The following is a 27,388-nucleotide window of genomic DNA, read 5'->3' on the forward strand; positions in this document are numbered from 1 at the left end:
CATTGATAAGGTCGACATTTGAATAAAGCTGATTTTAAGGAAGATCTCCTCTGACCTTTCATTAACTTCTTTTGAATATCTGACTGCTCCGACATGGGGAAATGTGCAAACATCACCAAGTGTTGCTCAACTTCTGGCCTAAAAGCTGATGTTTGTTGAAAGTGTTCCACTCTTTCATCCATCAAGTATGGATGCAGTTTTGGTGGATGCATTTTTAGAACTATTGACTCTCACCTGATGGATGTTTAGACTAATATTGTCTTCTAACAGTTGGAACAAACTAAAACTGAGCTGTTATGCCGCCAATATACATGAATTGGCCGTTATGGTAAACCTCGTACCTCCATACTATAACATGGAGGCCCAAATACAGCTCTCAAGTAGGTTGCAGCTGAACCTCATGAGACCGCTGAAGGTGCCTCTGTGTGTGTGTGTGTAGATCCTTTAACTCCCAGAGGCTTTGTGAAGTCGTGGAACCGACATGAATCATGTGATTTCTACAAACTTCTTGAAAATGCTCCGACTCCGTGAAAGAGTCGCATGACTCCCATGTCCATGCACTTGCCATTGTTACTATTCATAGTTTGTTGTTCTCGGTGCGCATGTGTGTAGTTTCATTACCAAAAACAAACACCATCACCCATTAGTGGCCCAACATGAAATCGACATCGTTTTCAAAAGGTTTCTGTGTAAACACGAAACCTTTCTTAAACGTAAACAAAAAAAAGATGCGTTTTCACATGAAATATTGTTGACTAAACGTGGGCTTAAAGGAGGTCATCGCATGAAGTCTCCACTAATGTTTACCTTGGTGGTACGTGTCGGTCACGTTTATGATTTCCCCAGCAGAAAGAGTCTGGTAAATTCCTCTGACTCGACCAGGTTTCTTTTTCTCATTGCACGTCCTTCCTTTTCCTCCCCAGCTAAACACACACACACACACACACCTGGCAATCTGCATGACGTAAAAGATGTGATGTTATTCATCAGACCAGGCCATCTGCTGTGGAGTTCCGTGAAACTTTTAGCATTAAACAGAGGTCAGCATGGACATTGTGATCAGACTACAATTACACAGCCCAGACACTGCAGAAAATCATAGTGGAGTCTGAATAGTTAAATCACTTTAGTTCAGTTCTAATCACTGCATGCCAAGAACATTCAACCAGCCCCTGCAGTTTTTAAGATGCTCTGACAGTCACAATCACATTGCTTGTCTCAATTGAGTGGTTATGTGTTGTGTTAGACGATCACTTGAGTGAGAGAATCACAACTACAAAAACTGCCTTATCTAAATGTTAGTAATTTAAAAGGCAGATAGCCTCACAATTTTACAGACACAAACATTATTTGTCTTTTATTTTAAAAAGATAAACTTCGAAAAGTAATATTTTACATGTGCCTTGGCTTGTAAGTGGTTTTAATATAGTAGCTCGTTACAGTTTCATTCAAACAGGTATACAACTTCAGAACCATCAACACAAACCGATGCAGAATTTTCTGGATACAGATAACTTCTGCTTCTTGTTTGGTTGACTGGCAGTCAGTGTGAGGATACTTTGGTCTTCTTCTTTTTCTTGTTTTGATCTAGCGAAGCTTTCGTTCACAATTTTATCAGCGTGATTTCCACATCAGCCTTTGATACGCCCGCTTTTCCTAGAGAGTACCGACACGTCCAACTTTGAGTTAGGAAAAGAAAAAGAATCACCACTGCAGACACGCTGAAACATTATGAAATAAGGATTTTTACACCGACACAAAAAACACAGCCATGATCAAATAACTGAGTCGCTATCCGTGATGTAACGATGCTGTTTGGTGGTGTAATTATTTATTTCTCCTTGGGGATAATTGGCTGAGCGTTTCCAATGCCTTTAACCTTCCGCAGCATCTGCGGCTTGACAGTTACTGTGGTTTCTTCTCTATTTGTAAAAATCAGCTTGATGCGGTAGGTTGAGGGTGCTCACTCAAGTGTTGCTAAATTACAAACTTTGATAGTAAGTGTCGATGTGCAGGGATTATCCTCAACGGTTCTGCCAAAGCGATAGCATCTTCTCATGAACATATCTTATTTTAAACAACCATATGGTGATTGCTACATTTTCTGTTCAATTTATGATCACCTGGCTGGCCAACCGAAGCTGTAATATTATTAATACCGACTTAAAAAGAGAGATATAATGTGCCAAGTGACGACTGGTGTAAAAATATGTAATTTTTGCCAATTCACTGCCTGTGGCTATGCCTCCAGGCTTGGTAAAATCACACAATTCTGACATCCAACATTAAATTGAAAGCTCAACAACTCTGGGATAGGACACCATGAAGTTTCACCTCTCATTCAAGGCTCCTAAAGATGAAAACGAACTCCACCATGAGCTCATAACTTTTTATAGTGTTTGTTTACGCTGCAACATTTTGAAAATGATGTCCCTTTACACAACAGAAATGCTGACAGAAACAACAGAAATGCTGAAAACTATTGAGTTTTCATGTTGGTTGTTTTTGTAATGAAACCACACACATGCACACACAGAACAATAGACTATAAACAGGAACACTAGCGAGTACACCGACATTTATATGGGCAGACGAGCAAGTGGGTTTGCTATTCCGGGTAACTATAAAACTGAGTCATGACACTCTGGAGGGCGCCATTGTTGTAATTGTTCATCTACGCACACGTGCGCAGAATCACTACGGCCGTGGTGCGCATGCACGGTAGCAATGTTTGCGCCACCTATATAGAGACAGACTCGGGGCGTTTTCCAAAAATTCCACCTTGGGAACTATTTTTCAGAAGTTTTGTTTTCAGTGGCTCCAAGCACCATTGTCATTAAACAGACACCCAAAACGGAACCAATGTTTTGCGTTTTCACTTGAAAATGTCTTGTAAACCAGACCTAAAAGACACATTCTTCCACTAATATCTACAGTTTAGAGAGGCCAAAAGGTCTTTGGGTTGTGTGAGGAAGCCAGGGTGCAAAAAAGTCAACCATGCACTGGGTGAAAGCCACAACTGCACCTTGTCACCCAGTCCGCAATTTTCATCATGGAGTGAAAATATGTGACCCAGGTGGCATCTTCAAATGCTCATATAATGCAGGCACAGCATATGTCGCTTGCAGCCCCGAAACCTCTTTGAGAATGATTATGTTCTTAGCAGCTGGTGCTACTGCTAGTTGGCGATGGTTCTGACATCTGCGTTGAGTTCATTACAATGTTTTACACGAGAGCGTTCAGAGTATGTTTGGAGTCCCAATACAACCTGCCACGATGAGCACCATCCACGACTCGGCACCATGTGTGAAGGTACATTTATCAACTAGAATCATTACCCTAAAAAAAAAGACGACTTTCAAGGTCCCCAGAAGACAAAACTTGATGGTTTTGGTGAAAACATTAACTTTTTTACACAGTCATCTTGTCAACTTGGCCTGCACTGTGGTTTATACCATTTTCCTCAGCTGCACTTTGTGTGTCGTTCTAATTGGGTTGGCGTATCGCAGGAGTGCTAAAGCATTAAGAGTGTGGGCTTGCTGACATGCTGAGGTTAGCATTCATCTCTCGGCACCACAGCGCCGAAGTGCAGCCTCACGGAGTCTGCAGTGTGGCTGTCGACTTTTAGTCTGAAAATGAACAAATTGAAATGAAAGCCGATAAGCCGGGTGTGCTTCAGTATTTTACGATGCTTAGAAACCCCAGATAGTTTAATACTCATAAGGCCTCAATCAGGAGCGCAGGCTACTTGTTTAAAGAAGAATTGCCTCCAAATTAATAGTTTAAAAGCACCGACTATTTGAATCTGGAGCTGGTTTACTCAGAATCTTTCACTGACTTTAAATTGTTTGATGTAGGATTTTTGAAGCCAGTTGTGTTGGAAGTACCCTCCTCTGCATGCCGTTTTGTTTAAATGTATTTCTCTCCCATTGCAGTTGTATAGCCAGAACACTGCTGCTTTGTGTCGGCAACATTTTGCAATGTTTATCTGCATCACCTTTGTTCATCCGCCTGCGTGTCTCCATGCTCATTTGGCCACTTGTAATCCAAATGTTTTGAGGGGGCACAAAGTGTTTTGCCAAATAATGAGGCTGTTATCTCGGTCTTCCTTTCCAACTGTTTTTAGGAGTCTTCACTCCCATAGGCCTCCTTCAACTTGTCCACTGTGTCGCACACTCTTACTTGCACGCCCACAGTCTGTTCAGGAGAACAAGAAGTTGCAGACAGCTCCATCTCCATGGTAACTGGTCGCACCGTTTCTCCTCGGCGTGTCTGTTCCCAAAGACCCAGCAGCCTCAGGAGTGGCGTGCACACGTGTTGGAATCTGCCCGAGGATAGTGCGTCGCTTCAAGGAGAAGACTGAGCTTGAAAAAGCTTTTGAATCCCTTCGTTGTTCCATTGAAACCAGTGGTTTTTTTTTTATTTCGGATAAAGTGGAGATGAGGATTTTTTTGAAGAAAGCGTCTTCTTTTATAAAACAAATGTCTGTGTCATTGTAGGGCAGGATAGTGTTTCATAGGTTTGTATAGGCTGTGGTCTGGACCCTGCTGTGCACTGAATGCTCTCTGCTCGTCCTCAAACAAACTCTGGGATGGGTCAGGTGAAAAAGTTTTGTTGAAGTATGAACACAAAACAAACGAAGACGTCGAAATAGGCCGAACACAGCTGATCTTTTCTTCTTCTTCGTTGAATGCAATATTTTTCTGATACAGTGTGTGAAGGATTTGTTCTCAGTTGTCAAGATTGGTTTGATCAAAAGGAGCTCTGGTGCAATGAAACTGTTGGTTTGACCCTTTTTTTGCCCTATTAAAAGTTTGGTGCAAAACCAAGACCACGAACAGGACAAACCTTGAAATGTGCAAAAGGAAAATTTTCCGTGTCCTCTATCACATATTGTTCTGCTTGAATTATCATCCAGTCGTATTACCACATTAGTCATGCATGCATTGTGTTGGTGTGTAAGTTGAGTCCCAACAGCCCTCCAGCATGCATTTGAATTGGATTTAGAACAAATTTCAATGCATTTGTCAATCAGAAACTTTGTGTTAACGTTTCAAGTGAAAAGACCGCAATAAATGGCAGAAATGCTGAAAGCAATGTCATTTAAATTTTTGTAATGAAACCACACACATGTGCGTACAGAGGACTACGCTATGAACATGAACTTCTGACCCCTTTTCGAACAGGTGAAAAAGATTGGTATATATGGAATGTGCGTTCCCTAAAATTGTGCTTCACTCGTTTTGACGTTTTTCTTTATGACTTTGTTTCTTTTCTTTTCTTTTTATACACATTTGAAATAAAAAGGTCATTCATTTACAAGATGAGAACACGGACATTCATATGGCCAGACGACCAAGTTGTCTTGCTCTTATGAGTTACTCTTAAGTCCCAGCAGAATATGGAATGGGAGTCCTGAACTGGAGGTCGCCATTGTTATTGTTTGTGAACTCGCGCAAGTGCGGGCAAGCTATTTACCACGACCGTGGTGTGCATAAAAGGTAGCGGCATTTTCAAAACGCTGTTTCCTCAGTTTCAGCGGCGACTGCAGTCGGAGCGTTCTGTGTTGTTGTATTGGTCATCAAATCATAGCATCAACTTGGATAAAACGTTCTCTGCACTATCAGCTTCTACCTCTGTTTATCTCCGTGACCCTGAAGGAGTATCATTTTTATTACACTTGTGTTTATTTGATGACTTTTCCAAAGCTTCAATTAAAGCAGGGAACTACATTTAATCTTGGATTTTATAGTGGTTCAGTAGCATAAGATGCTTACCACGTACTGCAACGAATCCAGCTGGAAACTTTTGTTGCATGTCATCCTCCCTCTCTTTAATATTCTGTCTCTATCCACTGGACTGTGTACTCTCATGAAACACAGGAATGATAATAATAAAAAGTAATATATCACTAAAGTAAAAACACCTCATTGCCAAGGTCACCCGACTCACTTTCAGATGATAAAAATTAAGCTTCATCACAAATATAACACCGCTCTATAGCCCCAAGCCCCCATCTTTGAATGTTTAAATGTAATTTATTCTGACCTCGAGCTCCCTGACATCATTCTTCATACTTCTGACACTTTGTCGCTCTTGTGTCTGTCTGTCATAAAGATATGCAAAATATTGATGCTCATAATGGTTGTAACTTTGCCTTTAGAAAAAAAAAGGACATTTCTGTGTTTGCTGTTCTGTTATAAAAGTTATGAGCAGAAATACATTTTGGGAGATGACGTGGATAGCTGAGGCCCATTTTCAAGTTAAAACTGCAAACTTGTATGTTTGGATATCTTTTTAGAAGACAATGGTGCTCAGATCCACTGAAACTTTTTGAAAAAGCTCCCATTCTGTCTCTGTAAACGGAGGAAAACGCAACTTTTCTGATACGCTTCTACTGTGCGCACACAACACAGCTGTAGTAAATAACTCTCCTGCACATCCATGAGTTGATGGACAATATCAGCAACGTTGCCTCCAGAGTGTCATGACTCTTAGTCTATATCTTCCTGGGACTTGATAGTTTTATACTTGAGAATCACCAGTAATAACAATTCAACTTGGTCGTACAAATGTCTGTGGACTTGTCATTGTTAATGTTTATAGCGTATTGTTCTCTGCGGGTATGTGTGTGTGCATTTCATTGCAAATGTGTGTGCTGGGTGAGGGGACGGGTCAAAGGCAGTTGATGTTGCGAAGGTAGACATGTGCAGACCGAGCGGCATTATTGACATGGGTCAGAGACGATTAAGAGTGTGGGTTTTATCCCTTAGGACAAGGAGCCGTCTCTGGTGAGGGAAAAACAATGAACTTTTTTGAGGATGGCCTTGGAATGAGAACGTCAGGTTTATGAGAAGGTTGTGAGAAGGTTGAAGGAGAACCAGAATTTGATGACAGTCCTGGAGGGAGGTGGATTTGGTGGAAAGGTAGAGCTGGGTTTGATCTGCAAACAGATACATGTTACACTTGTGGAAAATATGGCCAAAGGAAAGGGGGTGAACAATATGATGGGACCGAGGACAAAGCCCTGGGGCGCACCGGAAACACTTAAAAGATGTTATGTGGATAAAACTGACTGCGACTATGAAACACACACAGAATATATAAATCTATCTGAGGCCTTTTCTTGAGTAGATCCAAGCAAAGAACATGACGTCTGTCTGTCGGTATCTCGACACTCTTCAGCCGATGTGCAGCCATTGTGCAGTCAGTCTGCAAATACCATTAGTTCAGGTGTCCTCTCCTCTCATCCGTCCTTGATTTGTGACTGTTCAGTGACAAAACCAACCAGCTCAACTCTCCTCAGCTTAACGTATGTCAGAGGAAACGCACCGATTTTATTTATCAAGTAACTTTCCACCTTTTCTGGCATATTGACTCAGTCCATTTCACTCTCTTGTTTGCTGAAGTCAAGAGCTGATTTCAGACAAAATGACTCAGTTCTGTGAAAGTTATTTAGCTCCAATCCACAACGTTCAGAGTTTGACCCTCAATGGAAGTGTCCATGTGGGAAATAATGTCACGCAGTATTAAATCTTTCTCTGTTAATCTTCTTCCATTCATTCCCATTTTTTTCTTCTCTCAGCTTGGCTATTTTTTTTTCCCCTCTTTCTTTTTATTAAATAACTTTTTCTCGTCTTTTCCTTTTGCCCTCTGTCTCATAAGCCCCCTCATGATACTTGTCAAGTGGAAGATCTCTGCCTCTGACACACATGCACGCGAGCACAGGACGTTTCTCAGACGTCTCAATATCTCGTCTGTATGCCGTGGGACTCCGGCTCCTCGCTACCTTCCTCCCTCCTCCAAACGCTTTAATTACTTTATCCCTCGTTTCCCTCATCCTTTTCTCCTTCACTCCATCGCCCCGAGCTGCTCCTCATTCCTTTTAATTAATCCACACAGATTTAGACACCTTCGCCCTGCTGTGTATGCATACACACACACACACACACACACACACACACACACACACACACACACACACACACACACACACACACACACACACACACACACACACACACACATGCGCACACGCTTAACAATTCCCAGCAGAAAAACACAACTTGAAATGATCTGGCTTCACTTTGAAAGTTGCTTTATTTTTTCTTTTTTTTCTTTTCTACCCTCCAGAAGGGAAGTGCTGGTCTAACCATGTGGTGTTGTGTGACGCAGGGCTCCAACGGCAGCATGCAGCTCATGGAAACCGAGTTCTCCAAAACTCTGGGCGAGATGGTGACGCTCCACCTGCACCACCAGAAGAGCATCCCGGTGTTCCTCTCCGCCGTGACGCTGGAGCTGTTCGGCCGGCAGACCTCGGCCTGAAGCCACGCCAGGTGTCCAAACCTCCAGCTGAAATCACTCTCTGTCCCCGCCTTTATGTCTTCTTTGCTTTATCTCCCCCTTCACATCTCATCAAATATTTACAAAGCGTTCAAAACGTCCTCGTATTTCTCCACAAAGCCTGACATCTGAATAGCGCAGCGACTCTTGTGTTGTGGAGGAAGCGCAGCTGCTTTGACAGACAGCTTCTATCTTTCATTCAGACATTTAAAAAAAGCTTCTTGCTCCTGCTATTTGTACCCTGAATATTTCATCAATATACCTTTGGTGAACCTTTTTTTTTTTTTTTCCCCAACACAACAAAGTTGTCATACAAAGGAAGCTTATATTTACATTTTGAGCTTGGATTTATATTTTTTTTATTTTTGTGGGGGCATAAAAACACATCCCACCAAGTTTATTGTTTGCTTACTTTCATGGATATTTCACCATCCTCTCTTGAGGTCTCTATAAAAAAGTTTTTCTACAGGTTTGTTGTAGTTGCAGCTGATCCAAAGAGGCATATTCACTACATTTTCTGTAGATTTACTACCTTTTTTCCAATTTTTTTGACATTAATAATTCTCAACACTTGGGAGAATTTTTAGAATGTTTTTAATCTACAAGAAGATTTGAGCTTTTGCTAGGTTTTTTTTTCTGATTTTGTTCCAAATCTAAGTTTTAATCATGACAAATCTTGTAATAAATTCATGAGTGAACATGTTTTTGGTTGTCTTCATAGAAAAATCAATCTTCTTTAAAATTGCATCTGCTTTATGTGCGCGCTATGTAAAATACAGGTCACGCTTCTGCCAAAAATCAGGTAGCGGTTTTGCGTCACTTTGCCGCTGTTCGATCCTTTGCAGGTAGTTCGTCTAAATGGAATGAATTTAATGTGGGACATTGGTGCCTTTAGTAACTCAAATCACCACTATGTGGCGCAAACTGATATTACAACACATCTGGATGCGGCAAGGTGGAAAATGTGCTTACTTCACTGGTTAACCCAGCAACAAAACACAAAATCCTCTTGAAGCAAACATCCCGATGTTATATGTCATTTGGCTGATTGATGTTTTATAGATTTACCTCAAACTTAAATTTAACATGCTATGTCGGTGTAATAATGACCAATTATGTAATAATTTGGGTAAATTGAAATGTTATTTAGCCAAAAACAGAATAACCTTCGATAAACATTTTTTCAAAAATTTAATAAGTGTTTGTTATTGTAAGTTATTCCATTATTGAAGTGATTTTTTTAATCCATTGAAATATTCAATAAATGCAGCTTATAATGGAACAATACATAATAACTGTATATCTGAAAGTAACATTTATGAGCAGGATTTGTACATTTGCATCAGTGAATCATTCTTTCTCAATTATATTTGTAATAAGCTTATACATATTTGACTATTTCAGGACATTTTCAGCAAGTTAATTCAGTTTTGACATTACTGTATTAAAAGTAGCCCAAAGTATCACGTTTTTGGCCATAATGACATCATTGGTTGCTTTACACATTATCAGGAAGAGCAAGTTACATACTGACAATTTATATTTGACTCATGATGTCAACAAACATGGTGGCTAAGAATGCACCCAGCAGAAGGGAAATATCATTTTAAGCATTTATTGCTTCTACAAAACGCCTCTTCCGTTTTAATCGTCTCGAAAACAGACAGCAGGAATTTGATTTCAGTCGACTTTGAGGGGCTCCTTTAGTAAAGTTAGTTAACAATTGCATGTGTGTGTGTGTGTGTTTTTCGTGGGTATAGTCGAGATGAGACGAGGGAAATTTCTCGATAGCAATAAAGCGAAATGGCAGAAATAAACATGGGGTGAAGAGAGACGCAAGGGAGCAATCCAATAAAACTGAGAAACAAAAGGAAGCGAGCCGAGAATAAGGCCACTTATCACAGCAACAATATAGGAACTCCAGCTGGTGTAGCCATATGTCCCATGAGAAAACACATTCTGCTGTACAGTACATGCCACATACTGTCCTTGTTTTGTTTTTTGTTTTGAAGAGGGGGGGGGTTTGCTTGTTTTTCACACTCATTCATTTCCACAACGCAGCACATCTTCCGCACCCCCTGCAGCTCTCAACTGGAGGTCATCTTTTCCCTTCTTCCCTTCACCTTCTGTGTCGTGTGATTCTGCAACCTTTGACGTGACGATCTGCTCTGTCTGAACCTCAAAATGCAAATAAAACATTTTTTTGTGACTGTTTAAATTGTCTCTTGATTCCAAAGAAGTCTAACTATGGGATCTCTTCTGCTATACGTCCGCACACAGTACCGTCTTCGATCTGGAGGCCTGGTGACACAGCGGAAGGTTAAATGAGGCAGTAAGTTGACGCAATGCACTGGAAGGCGGGCACTGCGGTTGAGAACGTACTCGTGGTGGTGGCAGGAACTCGGGTGATATTCTGCAGTTACAGATGTCCATCAAAACTTTCCTAAGCAGACAATCATTAGATATAACGGGCCACATGTTTTTGTTTATTGGTGAGATTCTACAGACGTTTTCTGAAAGTTTCAGATGCTAAGATTAGACATCACAATCCATGGATGGTCATTAAACACCTCAAATGAATTTCATATTTTAGAGACGTCACCTTAATGCCTCAAGTGTTTTACGAGAAGTAGCTGCTGCGATTTGCGGATGTTCTCTGAACGTCACACAGCATATCCGGTTCAAAGTTTAAATCTTCGGATGTTGACTATCAATTCCAGACACCCTCGAAATGCCTCACACAGACTAGTGGACACCACAGTTCACATCATGGCCAGAATATTGGTCAATGATAAAATTGTCAGGTGTCCCAAAATGCATCACTTCAGCCCACGATACAATTGCACATTATTCACAAAGACTACAATTTCAATTACAAATCGTTTGAAGTCAAAAGCTACAGATGTTCTCTAAATAACATGCATGGATCAGGCAGATGCTTTAATTTACTGATATTCCCTGAATGTCTCACTCAAACTGATCATGTCACTGGTTTTCATCAAACACTACATGCAGTTTGCGGGTGATTCAATATGCATATTCTCCAAATGCCCACCATGCATATAACTGATGCTATTTCACAAGTGTCACACCAACAATTCAGGCTTGAAACGGGACTGGAGAACTTTCAAAGGTTTGAAAAAAGGTTTCTGATTTAGGGTTGGTTTAAGGACTGATGCTGTATAGTTCATTTCCTCAGATCTGTATAGTCAGCTTTCCTTGTGCAGGTGGAAAACTCATCCGCACTCTGGTAAAGTCCAAACCAGCAAACGCTGATCCAAAACAACTGAATTTGGTGTCGGTTGTTCACTGTGGGTAAAGTCAGTGAACGATCCGAGTGGAAGAAAGTAAACCACCACTGCTGAGAAAAACAAGAAGGTAGGAAAACATCTCGTTTTGGTCTGCTTCGAAAAGCACAGCGGAACACGTTCTGAAATGAATTAAGATGTGAAACTATATAAGTTCATAGTTGAATGACAAGAGGAGATCCAACTTTTTTTTACCGTGTATGCATCTATATGTACGATTATGTATGTACCATGTAATGTGTACGTGGTGCGTGTATCTCTTTCTAGCACTGTTGCAATACTGGAATTTCTCCACTTTGGGTAACTCTATCTTTGCTCAACAATGTTCAGATTAAAGCGGCTTTATTTGGATCTTAGTCCTGGACACCTTGGATAGGAGAGCTTTTTGCACGCAAATGAGTGGTGGTCTGGCCTGCACCCATGAGCCCAGTTATCTTCAGAGCGTCTCCATATTGACAGCATGTCTACACAGAAGGTGCAACACGAGCTGCTATGTGTGTTAGCAGAGCAACAACGGCCGCTCTACTGCTCACACCGACAGCAATAAAAGTCTCCCTCATCTCACGTTTTGTTCAAAGGAGCGTTCACGCTGATGTTTCTTTTAACTGGAAATGGACCGTGTGGATTGGACTTAATTTGGTGAAGAGTACCTGGCGCAGCATAACAGAGCTGCTAATTGCCTGAATGCCGAAGTGTGACTGGAATGTTTTAAAGAAACAGGCTGATATTTACCATTGAGGTAAAGTATTGTTTCTAATAGTACAACGACATGTTACACAATCCAGTGTGTATAACAGCAATGGCAAGGTTATACAGTAGTATTTCTTTTGCCACCTTTGCTGTTTTTTTTTCCTTCAAACTCTTTTCTGTTCATTGTTTCCCCCTCTACAACAATGAAATGAGAGTTTTGCCATCGAGCCTAAGGCTCATTCCTCAGAAGTGGCAGAGTTTCTCCCCCCCCCCCCCCCCCCCCATGGAGTCAGACAAGTGCACAGTTCCAGTGCTCTGCCACTTGGGCAAGAACATTTTTCTATGTGAACTCTGTGCCAAAAAAAGTGACTTTGGGCTTTTCTGCACTTTACTATGTAATGTAGTTAAATATAAACGGTATAATGTGGCTCGTTATCTCCCTCGTGTCCAAAAAAAAAACGAAGGTTTTTTTTTTGTTGTTTGCTCTTGTAGACGACTTTAAAGAGGTGACAGAATTAGCTTACTGCTGTTGCACTGAAGCACAAACAGATGTGAAAAGGGTTCGAGGAGGTAAAAAAAAAAAATGGCACTTATCTAATAAATGGTACGTTTTTAGTGTTGAGCGGAGGAAAATAGCAGACCCCTTCTCAAGATATTACTGGATTTATGGCAAAAAGCACTTGGAGGAAGCCCTGAAACAATTCCAACACACAGAAGGGAAAGTTCTTTTTCTGCTTTATTCTCCTCTTACCCCGGTGAGACCCCCAGGATAGTGAGTGTTTCTCCGCCTGTGGCCGTACCTTGTGGGGATCAGCACTCTCGCCTCATAGCGAGATTGTTCGTGGATCAGTCGTCCAGTTTGCATGTTTTCCCTGTGACTAGATTTCCCCCAATGTTTTGTCTCGCAGCCCAAAAACATTTCAAGTCAACAGATAGCCCTAAGACTCTGTGACGCAAAGACAGGTCATCTCTAGCTGAGATCAGTCCCAGCACCCCGCTACACTCAGTTGGATAAAGCATTTGTAGCAGGGGTGTCAAACATGAGGCCTTTGCACCAAAAACCAGCTCGAAGGTGGCTCCAGTCCGGCCCGCCAAGTCACCAAGCAAATGGTGAAAATTTTAAACGTTGGAACAGGATTTCTTGGATGAGGAAACAAAACTAAGATCATCTTATTTGGGTTTTGTCTGCAGATGAGACGTCTTCCTCGCTCACTTTCATCCCGATTGTTTTCATTTTTGTCTTTCAGTACCTGTTAAACCGTAATCTTCCCCCTGCCCCTCACACTCTCTGCTCTTCCCGCTTCCACTTAACTCTTTTATTCATTCCTTTATCTTTATTTCATTAGCCCATCATCTCTGAGTCGAAAACAATTAGTGCAGCCACTGATATCTCATGAAGTATAGATGAGGCGGTGGGGGTGAGGTTGAAAATGCCAAATGCAGAGCTTCATAAGTCTGAAGCTTACATCAGATTTCACAAACAGACCTCATCAAGCCATAAACAAGCGTTCATGAAAGGTGCCTTTTTGAAAATATGCCGCTTTTCAAGGCATTACTAAATATTTAATGGCAATTTTTGTGCATGATTAATACATTAAAAAGTATAGGAGTGACATTTCAAACTTTGTCTTTCCACCCCCCCTCCCGACGCCGCCACTGACAACTATTGATAAGTGAGACGAAGACATTGCGGAGACAGGGGAGAGTCCCTGCTGGAAACTCGAGAAGCTTACGGGACAGCCAGAGAGGAGACCTGCCACATCCCTCTTTCATCTCCCATCCCTCTATTCTTCCCGTCGATACCTTCCTCCCTAAACTCTCCACCTGCCAGTCCCGGCTCACACAAGGGCACTCGCTCTGAACTGAGTCTTTCTCTCGGGCTCCTCTCGCCTCCTCTGGAGTCCCAGCAGACAGACACGGAGCAGCTGTCATGCTTTGGTTCAGATGCGACTTGCTCCTCTTTGGTTTCCCCCTCTGGAGTGGAAGCAGCATGATACTGTAGTCGACTTGTGCGAGCGTGTGAAAGCATTCATGTGTGCTCACAGTAGTGTGGTGGGACGGCAGCCCCTCAATCTCCACCGTGTCACATCTTGTTACACACTCGAACTCAAACCAACATTCATGCTGGATTGTAGAAAGGGCTATTAGTATCTGTAATCCAGATTCATGCCCAATGCATTTAAGCTGCTAAATTAGGAACCAAAAAGTTACGGAAAGAAGGATCCATGAGCCATTCAGAGTTTGAGACAACCTTTGGTTTAGAAAGCTGAACTGAAAGTACAATTATTTCTTTAAGCCTGAGTGCCTAAACTTCCTGGTTCAATCCCCACTGACCGTACTGTGGATGTCTGCGCAGACTTTTTGTAAAGTGGGGGAGTGTTACTGACATTTATGCTTCATTTCATTTTGTTTAAAATTTTACTCCGAGAGGCCCTGTTCATACAGCCAGCCAAAAAGGCGACACAGTATTTCTCCATTACTTGACAGCCCAACATTTCTTCACTCATGTTCATGCGCTTCCAGCGTTTCAGAGTATTGTCCATCTGTTCGCGCTTGTGCAGAAGAAGTATTTATCACGGCCGAGGTGCACATGCACGGTCACAGAATTTCAGACAAGTTGCGTTTTCGAAAAAGTGACATCATGGGAGCTGTTCTCATCGTTTGATGTGTTGGACACTTAAAACCCAACAGTTTTTTGTTTTCACCGGGTTTTGTGTCTGTGGTCTTCCTGCGATTGACATCCGCTCTGTGTGAATTGATAGAAGCTAATGACAACTTGTGTTGCTGTCGTAGAATCGGTGTGAAAGACGCTCAGGTTTTTTTATGCACTGTTTCCTAGATGTCTCATATTTTACACAGTCCTGACCTTTACGATTAGACTTAAACGAGTTCTTGAATTAGTGGTGTTCCCCTTTACCTGGAATTACACCCTTAAATTCAAGCATGAAAGTACCGTGTTTTTTAATCTTTGTGAATGTATTAGTCCAGTGATTCCCAAACGTTTTGGCTCAGGGTTTCCTCGACTGAAGCAATATCTACTTTGCGACGCCTTGTCGCACAGTGGCCTTCATGTGGAAATGAGCTTTGAGAGATCTTCTGAAACACCTCACGGATCTTCAGATTTATCGTTTCAGCCGCTGACTTTGCTCAATGGTTGACTTTGCTCTAACTTTAATTTTAGTTTTAGTTGCAATTTTTTTTTTTTCTTCCTCAAAAAGTCCTTCTCTTCACTTCTTTCCAGATTGATTTCCTTCCCTCCAGATAGCTGTTGTTTTGTCTGGCCTGCAGTACAGCGAGCGTGTGCTGGCATGTTTGTATGGTTTTATGTGGGACAACGGATGGAAATGAGCTTTGTGATAAATCTGGTGTATTTACAGTAACTTGGTGAAGAGTTGGCATGTGCATTATTATGCACTGTCTCGTTCCAATAAATGAAAACATAAATGAAACATACAACTTGAGATTGCAAATTGGCTCCAATGCAAGCTTTAATGCTTTGTTTGATCTGTTGTTGAGCTGGTGAATGCAGGAGCTTTTTTGAAGCTGCTGCCTCAAATACTTTTCAAAGTCCTGATATTGAGGATTTGAGAATCGATTTCAAAACTGGTATACATTCAGCGTGTTACCCGAGAGTCACACGCAAAAGAAAAACGACAGAAAGCTCACATGGTGTGTAAAGCACAATGTCGCTTTTTTTCCCCTTGTGAACTAAGCCGCAGTTCAGACTCTGTAATGCTGAAATGTCAGCGTGTAAGTGAAGGCTTCTACAGGAAAACAAAACACCCCGCTCTTCTTCCCTCGCAGCAGTAACATAACTTTGACAAAATCCAAAGGCGAGGAACAGTGTGATGGATTACCAAACTCAGCCACATATCAAGTTTTTCAGAGCTGTTTCTCATTCTTCCCCAGCATGAACTGATCTGAAAGGCTTGCTGGAAAGTGGGAAATTAATCTGGAAAGTTGACAGCTAAATGATATGAACCACGCGTACGGTTCCCTGTGCACCAGGTGGATCTGCATCTCACAAGTATGTGAGATAAAATCAAAGCTGTTTTCTTACTTTAATGCTTTCACACGTGTTGCAGTTTCAGACCGGTGGCATTGTGTAATGATGTCATATTTGCCCTTCAGAGTCTAGAAAAAGATCCACACACTGATCAGAGTACAGTCATTAAGCAAGACCAAGGTTATCTCAAAACGAATCACATCAGGTCAACTGGACTTGATCATATGTCCTGGAAGACATTTCGCTCCTTACCCAAGGCTACGTTCACAACGCAGGTCTTGATGCTCAATTCTGATTTTTTGCTGGAATCTGTTTTTTTTGTTTTGTGTGTGTGATCGTTTCAAACGCAACCTGCCGTGTGAATGTGATCGGACGGGATGTTTTCTGGCCCGCAGAGCACATGTGCAGAAGGCGATGTGAAGTCATGCCGAGCACACTATTTATGCATTGCACACTGGTCAGCCAGAATGTAATACAATGCAGACGTCTCGTTGCATTGCTGAATTCCAACCTAAATTCACAATTCAGATTAATTTATATGAAAAATTCTTTCCAACTAAAAACTAAACTTCGAAGAGGGTCAAAACTCAACATCTGCAAAGCTATTAGTATCATGTATCCACCGCATCTTTTCAGACATCGTCTTATTTTGAACAGAATGTGAAAGGAATAGCTGCAAGAACATGTGAATGATGAAAACATGATGCATAAAATAACACTGAAGGAAACAAAGTAGTACAACGTTGATGACTGGTGAACGACTATAGCCTGACTTGAACTTCAGAATTGTCAAGATTGTCGAGCTCTTTTATAACCAGACCATGCCTGTGTATCCCTGGCAAATGTATATTTTAAGCCTGTTGGCAAAATCCACTTTTAATTGAATTGATTGTCGATATCCTCATGAAACTTCATGATGGTCCGCTGGCATCACAGTGAGCCAAGTCTAATAGTATAATGTAGCACCGAGGATTGATGCCAGGCCCAAAAGAACCAATTTGGAAGCAGTTGTATCGGGGTGAAGTTTCTGCTCTCCGCAGAGCAGCTTTATTAACACATTTCTCTCCATGCATTAATACATTTCGGCGCGGCTGTGCTGCCTCGCGTCTGGCGAGTGTATTTCTTAACAGCCGCTGCCTCTAATCCTCGCTCCTACACGGCGTATAGCGTGCGGCTGTTCAGTGGACGGGTGGAAATGTGCAGGCGGGCAGGTCTCCAGGCAGACGGCCGTGTGGCTGCCAGAGCAGGAGAGTGACAGTCTGGCTAATTAGAGGACTTTTAATTTGCACTGCCCTGATCTCTCGTCTCAGCCTCCTTCAATCTGGGAGCTGTGCGTGCGTGCGTGCGTGCGTGTGTGTGTGCGCGCCAGATTGCTCAAAGTGTGTTTACGTATTTTGAACTTATCCAGTGTCACCTTGCTGGTAATTTAGAAAGGTAGTACAGTCTGAGGAAGGCTAAATGGTGAAATATGTCATTTGGCCTACCTTAAACTTTGTCTGTCCTCCACAACTCTTTCTCTGTGAATTTATTTGGCTTCCTTAAGCCAAAGTCATTTTCCCGGTGGCTCGTTCCTCTGCATTCAGCCCCGTCTTTCTCCTCGCTCTCAGAGCAGCAGTTTCAGGCTCAACAATTTCCAGAGCTGAAACCCCATTTCATTGGTCATGTCCTTTTCTTCCCCTCGTGTTTTTCTCAATTTGCACTACGACCGTTACTGCCGAGACTGTGTCTCCTGGATGATTGGCCTCATAACATATTTAAACAGGAGCAGGTTAGATCTGTTCCTCCAGTTAAAGAGGCAATAACCAGTGTAACCGCTGACCTAATAACTCATAAGTTGTGTTGTTCGCCTCTCAGCCAGCCGCGACCTTTCCACAGTGTTCCTTCACTAAGACTTTACATTATTAATGTAGCTTGGCCCTACGTTTGCTTGCCCCCGTGCATGTGCACACATGCTTATTGCAATGAGAAGTAGGGCCCTTCTTCCCTTTAGTGAGCTGATTTTAATATGCATTAATTCAGTGGTGAGAATGTTTCTCAATATTATTCTTATCATCATGCTCCATCAAGCCGCCTCCTTCTGCGGGCTGGCCCACATTAGGCCGCGATCTCTCAGAGAGACAGTGAGTCTAATTCCCGTTTTTAAAAGAAGGTTATTTCACAAAGACGACCCCCGGGGCTTGCAGAGAAATCAAAACTGAAAATGAGCAGAGAACTCAGCCTTTCCGTCCTCTTTTATCTTCATCAGCCCCTTGTTCTTAAATCCTTTTCCTCCTCTTCTTTTTTTTTTGTTTCTCTCTCTCTCTCTCTCTCTCTCTCTGTCTCTCTCTGCTGCCCTCCATCCCTGCCACAGGCATCACTGTAAATGCCATGTGGAGAATGAAGGAGGGAGTGGGGCAGGTCATTGTTTGTGCCTGGGGAAGCCTCTTTATTTCTTCTACTGGGGTCGGCGTGCACAGCTACAGAAAGACGTGGCAACACACCCACACACACGCACGCACACACAGAGGTGTATGAAGTGACAGATATTTTGGTTACTGCAGCACCAGCTGTGACAAGCCCTGACAACTTGTGTTGTGAAAGCTGGAGGCCTCCTCCTCTGCTCCTCTGAGTGCTGTGATAAGACGACGTCTGGAAAGGGCAGTTCTTAAACCACACAAGCCACAAAACCACAGGTTTTACCACACGTCCCACCTCCACTGCAGGCCTCAGGATTGTTTGGCTGCCCTTTTCATCTGCTGCAGTCTCATTATTTGACCACGAGGGACACACAGGGGTGCAACTTATTTACTTTCTACTTTAGTCTGCATTGTGTGGTGAATCAGTTCAGGTGATCAGGACACAGAAGTAGAAATGTGTCAAGATTAAAAATCATTTCTACAATAGAACAAGTTATTGTACGATAATATGAACTAATCAACTATATTTATGAGTTCCAGCGACGCCAAGTTTTTCATGCACTTGAGGATATATTCCACTGTGATCTGTATGTTATAAAGGTCATGGTGAACTGAGACATAATTTATTGAAATCATAGTTATTATCCTCAAATTGGAGGTTTGTCACATGTTGAGAAAATATTGTTCATTAAATGTGAACTTTTTATTGGTATATTAATACTTTGTTGCACTTAAAAAGACTAGTTTCCAGTTATTTCTATATTATAATGTAAGAACATAATTTACTGGTCCAGCCCACTTCAGATTAGTTTGTGGCCCCTGAAGAAAAATGAGTTTGACACACCTGGTGTAGGTGATTTTGAATTGTTTGTATTTTGCCACATATACTTTGTGTACCATGTACTGTGTGTACTGTGTAGACATTAATCGTTTGTAGCCAATCAGTGACGAGCAGCAACTTCCAGAATATGAATCATCTTTATTACAAACGTTTCAATGGAAAACAAATTACAGTATTTAGGGTTTTTTTTTTTTTTTTTTTTATTATCTTAAAGCACTCAATGAAAATGTAACGTGGTTTCTTTTGGTTTTCGACAAGGAAACTCCACGGGGCACCTTTGAAGTCTGGAGCTGGAGGAGGTTGGTAATTAGCTGAGTTAAACGTTGCTAAGAGATGAAGCATTTACCTACACTTTGAAGCAGGAGGAAACTGTTACCCCGACCTTGTCCTCACCTGGAAAATCTACATTAAAAACACCAGGAAAACTCACTAATCGACGTGTTGTTTAAGAACTCTGTTTAAATCGTGTGAACATCGACAAGAGAGCCAGCTGTTTCATCCTTTTCTTCTAATTGCTCAGCAGATGACACAGAAATACCTTCTGCTTAGCACTGATGCGCCGAGAACCCAACTGCTATTAGATTGTCTGAATAATTCAGCTGTTGAATGGCGAAATGTTTTCTCCACGCAGTTCAGCAACAACCAACCTCATGTTTATGAAAATGGAAAACTTCCCTTTTCATTTTGGGGGTCCGTTTACACGACGACGGATCTCTGAGTCGCTGACAACACGACTTTTTTAAAAAAGGCTCCCAAGGTGGAACATTTTGGAAACACTCTGTTGATAGTTAAATTTTGAAAAATGCAACTTTTCAGAAATGCTGCTGCAGCACATGCACAGCCATAGGAAAGAGTGCATTTGTGCCATTTCTGTGTAAATGGACATTGTTTATAAAAACATATCTGTGTAAACGTGAAACTTTTCTGGAGCAAAAATGATGTGTGAAGGAGGCTCCTCTCGAAAACATTTTTCACTTTGGTTCCTCTCAAAGTGTTAACCTCGAAATCCCTCCTAAAATAATTACTTTGTTGCTGTGGAATTGTCAAAACATGTTGAATCCATAGGTGATTCAGCCTGGCTCTCCAAGATCATTTCAGCATTCAATATTTGGCATCTTCAGCATTGCTGTGACTTGTCTGTACCGAGCTCATGTCGCAGATGTGCGATACTCTGGTGGTTTTTGTCAGTGGATCATTGTACCGGAGACATCCTGGGAGCCACTCTAATGACTAGTGTATGGGTGTAAAGCTGTACTTTGTCACTATCTGGTAGGTTTTACGAGATATCATCTGCAGAGTTATGAAAAGTTCACATGTCACATCCTGTCAGTAGCTACAGGCTGGCAGTACAGCCTCGGCTCTCTGTCCTCACATGTGTAATCCACAGCCAAAACCCTTCGTGTTTCTTTCGATAAACTTTTTCTTTCTTTCACTATCAGACCTGGGAAAGCTTATTTGCACTTTAACATTCAAGACTGGATTGCTGGGACTCCCTTTGGTCTGGAGTAAACCACGAATCTGTCAAACGACTGAAAGCAGGAGCTCGACCTCTCCGTGGGTTTCAAGAGACAACAAATACATTCAGTCTTCTTGTTCGAGGATGAATCTTGAGATTGTGCTGATCACCCTCGAAGCTCTCCATCGATGGCCACATCGTACTTTTCATAAATACTGACTCTTTATGAGTCTGTGCATAAGATGAGAGCCGCCTGGTTGTTCCAGAGATGAGAATGAAGCTTGAAGGTGATCGAATACCTTCTGTCACAAACCCTCAGTATTTGATTCACAGCATTATGTTTTAAAAAAATATATATATTCTATATGCATTTTGCTTCTAGTCAGAGTATTCTATCTTACTTTACTGAACAATATGTGTTGTTTTGTTGATTCTTGGGCTCCTCCAGTGCTGGCTCTTGATTTTCTCATGATTTTCTTTTCTTTTTTGGGGGGGTTTTACTTCAAATGTCAACAATTATATGCTGTTTAAGGCTATTCTTAGTGTACTAATTTTAGCTTGGGCGTCCTTGCTTGTGCATACATGTTATTCAATGAAAAGATTGCAAAGACACGGATTGCTTTGGTGCACACCTTCACATTTTTATCGACTCTTCCATTCCACACTTCGTTAAACTCCATCAGGCCAATCAGCACATCAGCACTCATCAGGTTTCATGCGACATATCAGTGAGTCTGCTATTGTCCGTAGCCACTTTCTACACTGGTTTGTTGGGTGAGTCATCTCTACGTCAGGAAGTAAAGGAATTTTCTCAGGTGCATTGAAGAATGTGAAAAGTGTGAAAATTTTACAACACTTGAGATAAATGTTGTTATTTGATGTGACAAAATGCATTTTGTCAGTCCTGACTGCCCGAGGCAGACGTGAGGGCAGGACCTCTGCGCCTCAGTCCAAACTATGTGGATTGAAATGATTCCAGCAGTGTGAGATCGCAGCATATGTGTCATTTACATCCTGGCTTTGCTGTCGAACAGCAGAATGAAGCAACGTGCATCATCATGAGACCTCACCTTTTTTTTTTCTTTATCTCTCTGCTTTGTTCCCCACATTGTCTTCAGAATTTGTTGATGGGTGACCTCTGAAGATGTGAGAGCTTATTTCAAGGCCGAGATCAACTTGACCGACTCTTCAGGATTGAAAGTGAAATTCACACAATGGGCTCTTAGTACTTGGTCTCATGCTAAGTGGCTTTTTTTTTTCTCAGGCCTCTGAGGGATTTTCAGAAGAATTTTCTTCTCCTTTATTTTGCAGTTTGATGGGATCCATAAATAGTAAAGATTAGTCGGTGGAAGCGAGGTTTAATTTCCATATTTGATACCTATTACACTGGTTTGGTGCTATAGCATCAGATTTACATGAACCCTTTCAAACTGAGAGTATTTTTAGATGTATGCACCATAATTAAGTCCCCTTTTTCTCATACGCTTTGCAGTCTCTGCTTTCATTTTCTGGATAGTTTGTGACTGTGGAATGAAGAGGTTGTGTTTGTAATTGTGGCTGACAGAATCATGCTACATGGAAATTTTTGTTTTGTATTTCATTCGGTTGATGTTGGAGTTGTGTTTGCATGTAAAACGGTTTCCATATAATTGTAGCTTAAGATCTCCTGTTTAATTTGATGTCATATCAAACCATCCCTACATGATGCATGCATTGTTTCATGTTTTAGTGTATTAAAAAGAACTGGTCTTAAAACCCTTCTTGTGTATATTTCTAAGAATAAACCTCTCCCATCCTCCAGTTTAATGGGAAACAGCACCCTGCATACATCCATATGAGGTATATAACCATGTATGTTGTGTGAAATTGTCCACGGTTGAATACGCAGCTTTCATGAGATGGATCTGTCCTTCATTTGTACACAGAAAGCATTATAACAGCCAGACATACCATTCACTGTGCTGCATTGCTGATGTCTCTCAGCGCAGAGCACTTACCTGCTTCATTCGCGGCAAAGCCTCTCATTTAATGCCTTGGGATGAAATTGAATGGTTCAGCTATACGGAAAATGGCTCTGGGTGTATGTCGGGTGGTAAAGACGCCTTTTTACACAAGCCTTGATTTGAGATTGCGCTGACAGTTCAACTACCAACCACCCTTTTTTTTTTGTTTGTTTTTCCTCACTTGAAAGTCTTAAAATTGCTGGTGAAGCAGGTTACATCAGCAATGTATCGACACAAGGAAAAAAACTGTAACTCTTGAAGAAATCTGTCAAAGCTGTTTTTAAATGTCTTGACATGTTAAATTTCAAAATGTGTTTTGGCATATCCTGTGTGGAGTTTTTCGCTGACAGGACAGCCTTAATTTGATGTGTTCATTTGGTCTATTCAGCTGCTCCTGTCAAATCAAACCTCAAAAAGTGCACATACTGCTTCATTCCACCAAGGACGCACTTCAAACAGGATGTATCCAGTGTCAATCCAGCGTGACATTACCTCTTCTGTTTTTTTCTTTGTTGATCATGTTTTTCTTTACTTCTTTGTCTCTTGATGGTCTCCTGGGCTCATCCATCCATATCCAGCCAAGTTTCCTGACACCGAATGTTGACCCAGATTTACATTTCTTCTGATTTGAGGAGTCAAATAGAATTTTTCCTACAACAGTTCATGTTTTTACTTATTTATCAAATGGCTGATGCAACTATAAAAAGTAATTTTCAGCAACCAGCCAATCACCGACAAACCAATTTGAGTTGCTGTAATTTTATCAGTTTGCCTTTCCTGAAACAACAAATCAGAAACTCATCATGTTTAGAAGCAGTTCCTAATTAACTGGAAAATCCTGAAACCAGGCTGCACTGTGGTGCCACCATGGTTACCGTGTTACGTCACAAATGATTGTGGGTGTGGTTGCGGCTGTTTTATGTGGACTTTTCATGTCCCTGTTTGTGCATTGCCGACTCTAATTTGCCCCTGTGTGTGTGTGTGTGTGTGTGTGTGTGTGTGTGTGCGTGCATGCGTGCACACTGCCTTCACTCATAGTCAGCTGGGATTGACTTCAGCAGCCTGTGACAGGATAAATTGAGTATAGAAGATGGGTGGGTGGGTTGAATCCTGAATCAACCACCTATCAAGGACACTTAGTTCAGGTGTGGTAGATTCTTTGTGTCTCTGTACCTAATACTCGTAGGAAGCAAAAACAATGCATTTTTATTTGAAACGCCATTTAAACGGAGCCTTTCAAAGGTTTCAACTTGAAATGTTCACAGCAGCCACATTGGGTGATGAAGGTCATGTTTGTTTTTAAGCCCAAACCCTGAAATTATGCTTAAAGATCATGGGGGGAAAACAGCTTTCTATATAGACAAGCGATCACTTTCTCACAAATGACCTGAGCACAAGATCTCTCAATGGTCTTCAACTGCTCATCATGAGTTAAAGTGACTTCATTGTAATCCTTTACCTTTGCTTTCACCTTGTGAATGAATATGCAACAAGTTTCTATCTCCACCTGAATTAATCCATTCACTGCTTGCCTGAGGCTCCTACATATTGATGGGATTAAAATTTGATCAGAATAATGTTCTTCATAACATAAGAAAATACTTTGTTGGGGTTCGGCCACACTGAAGCCTACCCAGTCTGTCTGAGTCAACAAGTCTGAGAGACTTGTTGACTAAAGACCCAAAGACTTCTTTTTTTCATGATAGGGCCATCATTCTCATTCAATTTGCTTCTGGTGATAATCTCTATTGAGTTGTGTGTCCAGTCTTGTATTTTCGGAATATGTTGCAACCAAAACAGGGTCTCTAATACTATACAGTGTATTTGAGGGATTGTCGAGTGTTGTAGAAAAAGATGTTCCAGTTGAATTTTTCAACACAGATGAACTGTGATCTCTCTCTCTCTCTCTCTTGTGTGGAGTTGAAAGGAATGACTCTCAGCTTCAACAACTGACACAAAGACTATCCCTGGTGAGATTTTCTAAAAGTAAGTGAGAAAATATGTTTCGTGGGGAATGTATGAAATGTGACCTTGGCAATATTTAGGTGTATAAATGACTCCATTGTGGGGACATTTTGCATGGCTGGCCTAGGTCACCCTGGAATTAAAAAGGGAACAATAGCTGAAGTTTAAATAGTAGTGAGTGTTGGACGTATGGTGCAATTTGTTTGTTGGCAGTATTGACCTAGAGCTGAGAGAAACAGATGTTTGTATCCCACTGCTGACAGATTACCACTGTGTGTCCCTGAGCAAAGCTCTTGACCCTGAACATCACCCCTTGGCGGTTCTCTGCTCCTAGTGGGTGTAAGTTAGCTGAATGAATAGGATGGGTCAAATGACATAATTTCCCCAAGAGGGATCAATAAAATGTCCATACTTTCTTATTTCATATATCGCTCATCAAACAAATTTTTATATCTTAGTTTATGAAGTGTCTCAGTGTTTTACCATGACCTTCACCCACCTTCTGTTGCTGCAGGTCTATCAAATCTTACTTTTTGTCAGCCTGGGAAGGTGGTAAATGAACCGGGGAGACAAAACGAGGGGGACGAGGGACAGACGGCACCTAACAAAATGAGAAAAGAACAAGCAGTGCTACTTGTGCAGATATTACCACGTTAATGCTCGCACCAATTTACAATGTGGCAGTCGTATTGCTAAAATGCGGTCCAGTATGAGGAAAGGAATTGAAGTTGTAATAACCTGTGGGGATGAGCCATGTGTAAGTTTAGCAGAGTGTCACAGCTCCTTCAGGTGGGGATCCGGTTCGTTATAAGATGTGAGAAGATGTTTATTCAAGTGGAGCATTCATGTGAGAAATCCAGCACCAAAGACCAGCGAGGGCAGAACAAGAGCCACCTGACAACACCCACCACCTCCACCCAACCCCAGCACCCATTGCTCCTCTGACATCCATGTAGTTTCTCCAGAAAAGGAGACAGTGAAAGGAAGGCTATTTTATTGTGCTCATTTTAATTTTTTTTTTGACAAGAAAATAAAGAAAGAAAGCCTCTGAGAGATCTCTTGAGGGAGCATTTGCTCTCTCTCTCTCTCTCTCTCTCTCTCTGTAACACTCTCGCGTTTGCTTCTTCACTCCTGAGTCAGTCACTGGCCACGGAGGATTTCCTTGCAGCGTGCTCCGTTGTCATTTCCGTCTCTTATCAGCAGGACAGACCGTCAGTTTGTTTCCACTCTCTAGGCATTGTTTCAAAAACACAGTTTCTCTTCATCACGGTTCACCGAGTAGCAGCGCTGATTGGGGTCGACGTGGAGCGGTCGCCTCTGCCGTCCGCACCGCTGTTGTCTTGTCGTGCACGAGCTCTGCTAATCTCTGACACGTGATGATAAATTCAGGCATTTACTCGCTCATAAACAGAATGAAAATCAAAACAAAACAACAGTAATTTAATACATCGCTACATTGATATTACTGTTACTCAAAGAATGCTCAAGTGAGGCTTAAGAATCAGGCAATTATAAAATTGCAGTCATGAAAGTATGTTAAGAAATCTTGATTTTTTTTTTTTGTTGTTCTTTTTTATCAGTTTTCCAAAGCAATGCTAAAGTTAAAAAGATGAAAGAAAATTGTAAGTTTTAAGGCTGTTGTTTGGTTAAAGCCACAATCTGAGACGTCTAATGCAGAAACGACCACGGCTCGTCGCTTTCCCTTTTGGATGGGAGTTGAATTGTTGGCTGCAGCGGTAGGCTAACCATGTTGGAGCTACTGCAGCGTCACAAGAGGGGAGAGCACAAAAAGACCCACCTTTATTTCACCCAACACAAATGAATGTGCTTTTTGCATTGCTACAAAACAGCTGTGGCGATTTCACTGACCCATGATTATGGCTTTAACCGGGCTTTAATGACTTGAGCATTCTGAACTCAGTATAGCAGAGAAAAAAGAGTTTATACAGTGTTTCCGTTCACAGATAAATTTCCCATTGTTTGCCAGCTCTGTTTTTTTCTGTTGGATCGTTTTCAGTGTTGTTTCAAGGTTGGAGTCAATTCAAAGAGCCAAGGTGGGCACGATCCACTCAGCACTTCTAATTACAAATTGTAGTCGATAGTGTGAATAATACAAGCTTCTTCAATTCAAAATCCACTGAAATGTACTTCTTTTTGACTCCATCCCTGGATATCGGTCTTCCTTTAGTGACTTGTAGCAAAGTTCTGTGTAGAAGAATCTACAGAGTATTATCACATTTTTCTCCTCATGTCTTCCTCCATTATTTAAATCCTGCAACTATTTCAGATATACATATAGTCTTTTTCACCAGACAAGTGATACTAATCACATTTTACCATAACACTTCTTATAGTTTAAAAAAAAGGACGATAAAAAAAG

The 27,388-nt window shown here is 41.5% G+C and overlaps 1 protein-coding gene across 1 annotated transcript in view; it reads left to right on the plus strand.

Annotated features, from left to right (window-relative positions):
- Window positions 1-8,375, plus strand: part of mad1l1 (mitotic arrest deficient 1 like 1) — a gene marked incomplete at its 5' end in the record, with an annotated part of 74,099 nt that extends 65,724 nt beyond the window's left edge. Inside the window, one exon of the mRNA XM_080520691.1 lies at window positions 8,176-8,375. Coding sequence (XP_080376817.1) covers window positions 8,176-8,325 — 150 coding nt within the window. The 3' untranslated portion in view covers window positions 8,326-8,375. The remainder of the gene's footprint in view (window positions 1-8,175) is intronic.
- Between the last annotated feature and the right edge of the window lie 19,013 nt (window positions 8,376-27,388).

The sequence above is a fragment of the Blennius ocellaris genome (assembly GCF_963422515.1).
Source record: "Blennius ocellaris genome assembly, chromosome: 3".
NCBI lineage: Eukaryota > Metazoa > Chordata > Actinopteri > Blenniiformes > Blenniidae > Blennius > Blennius ocellaris.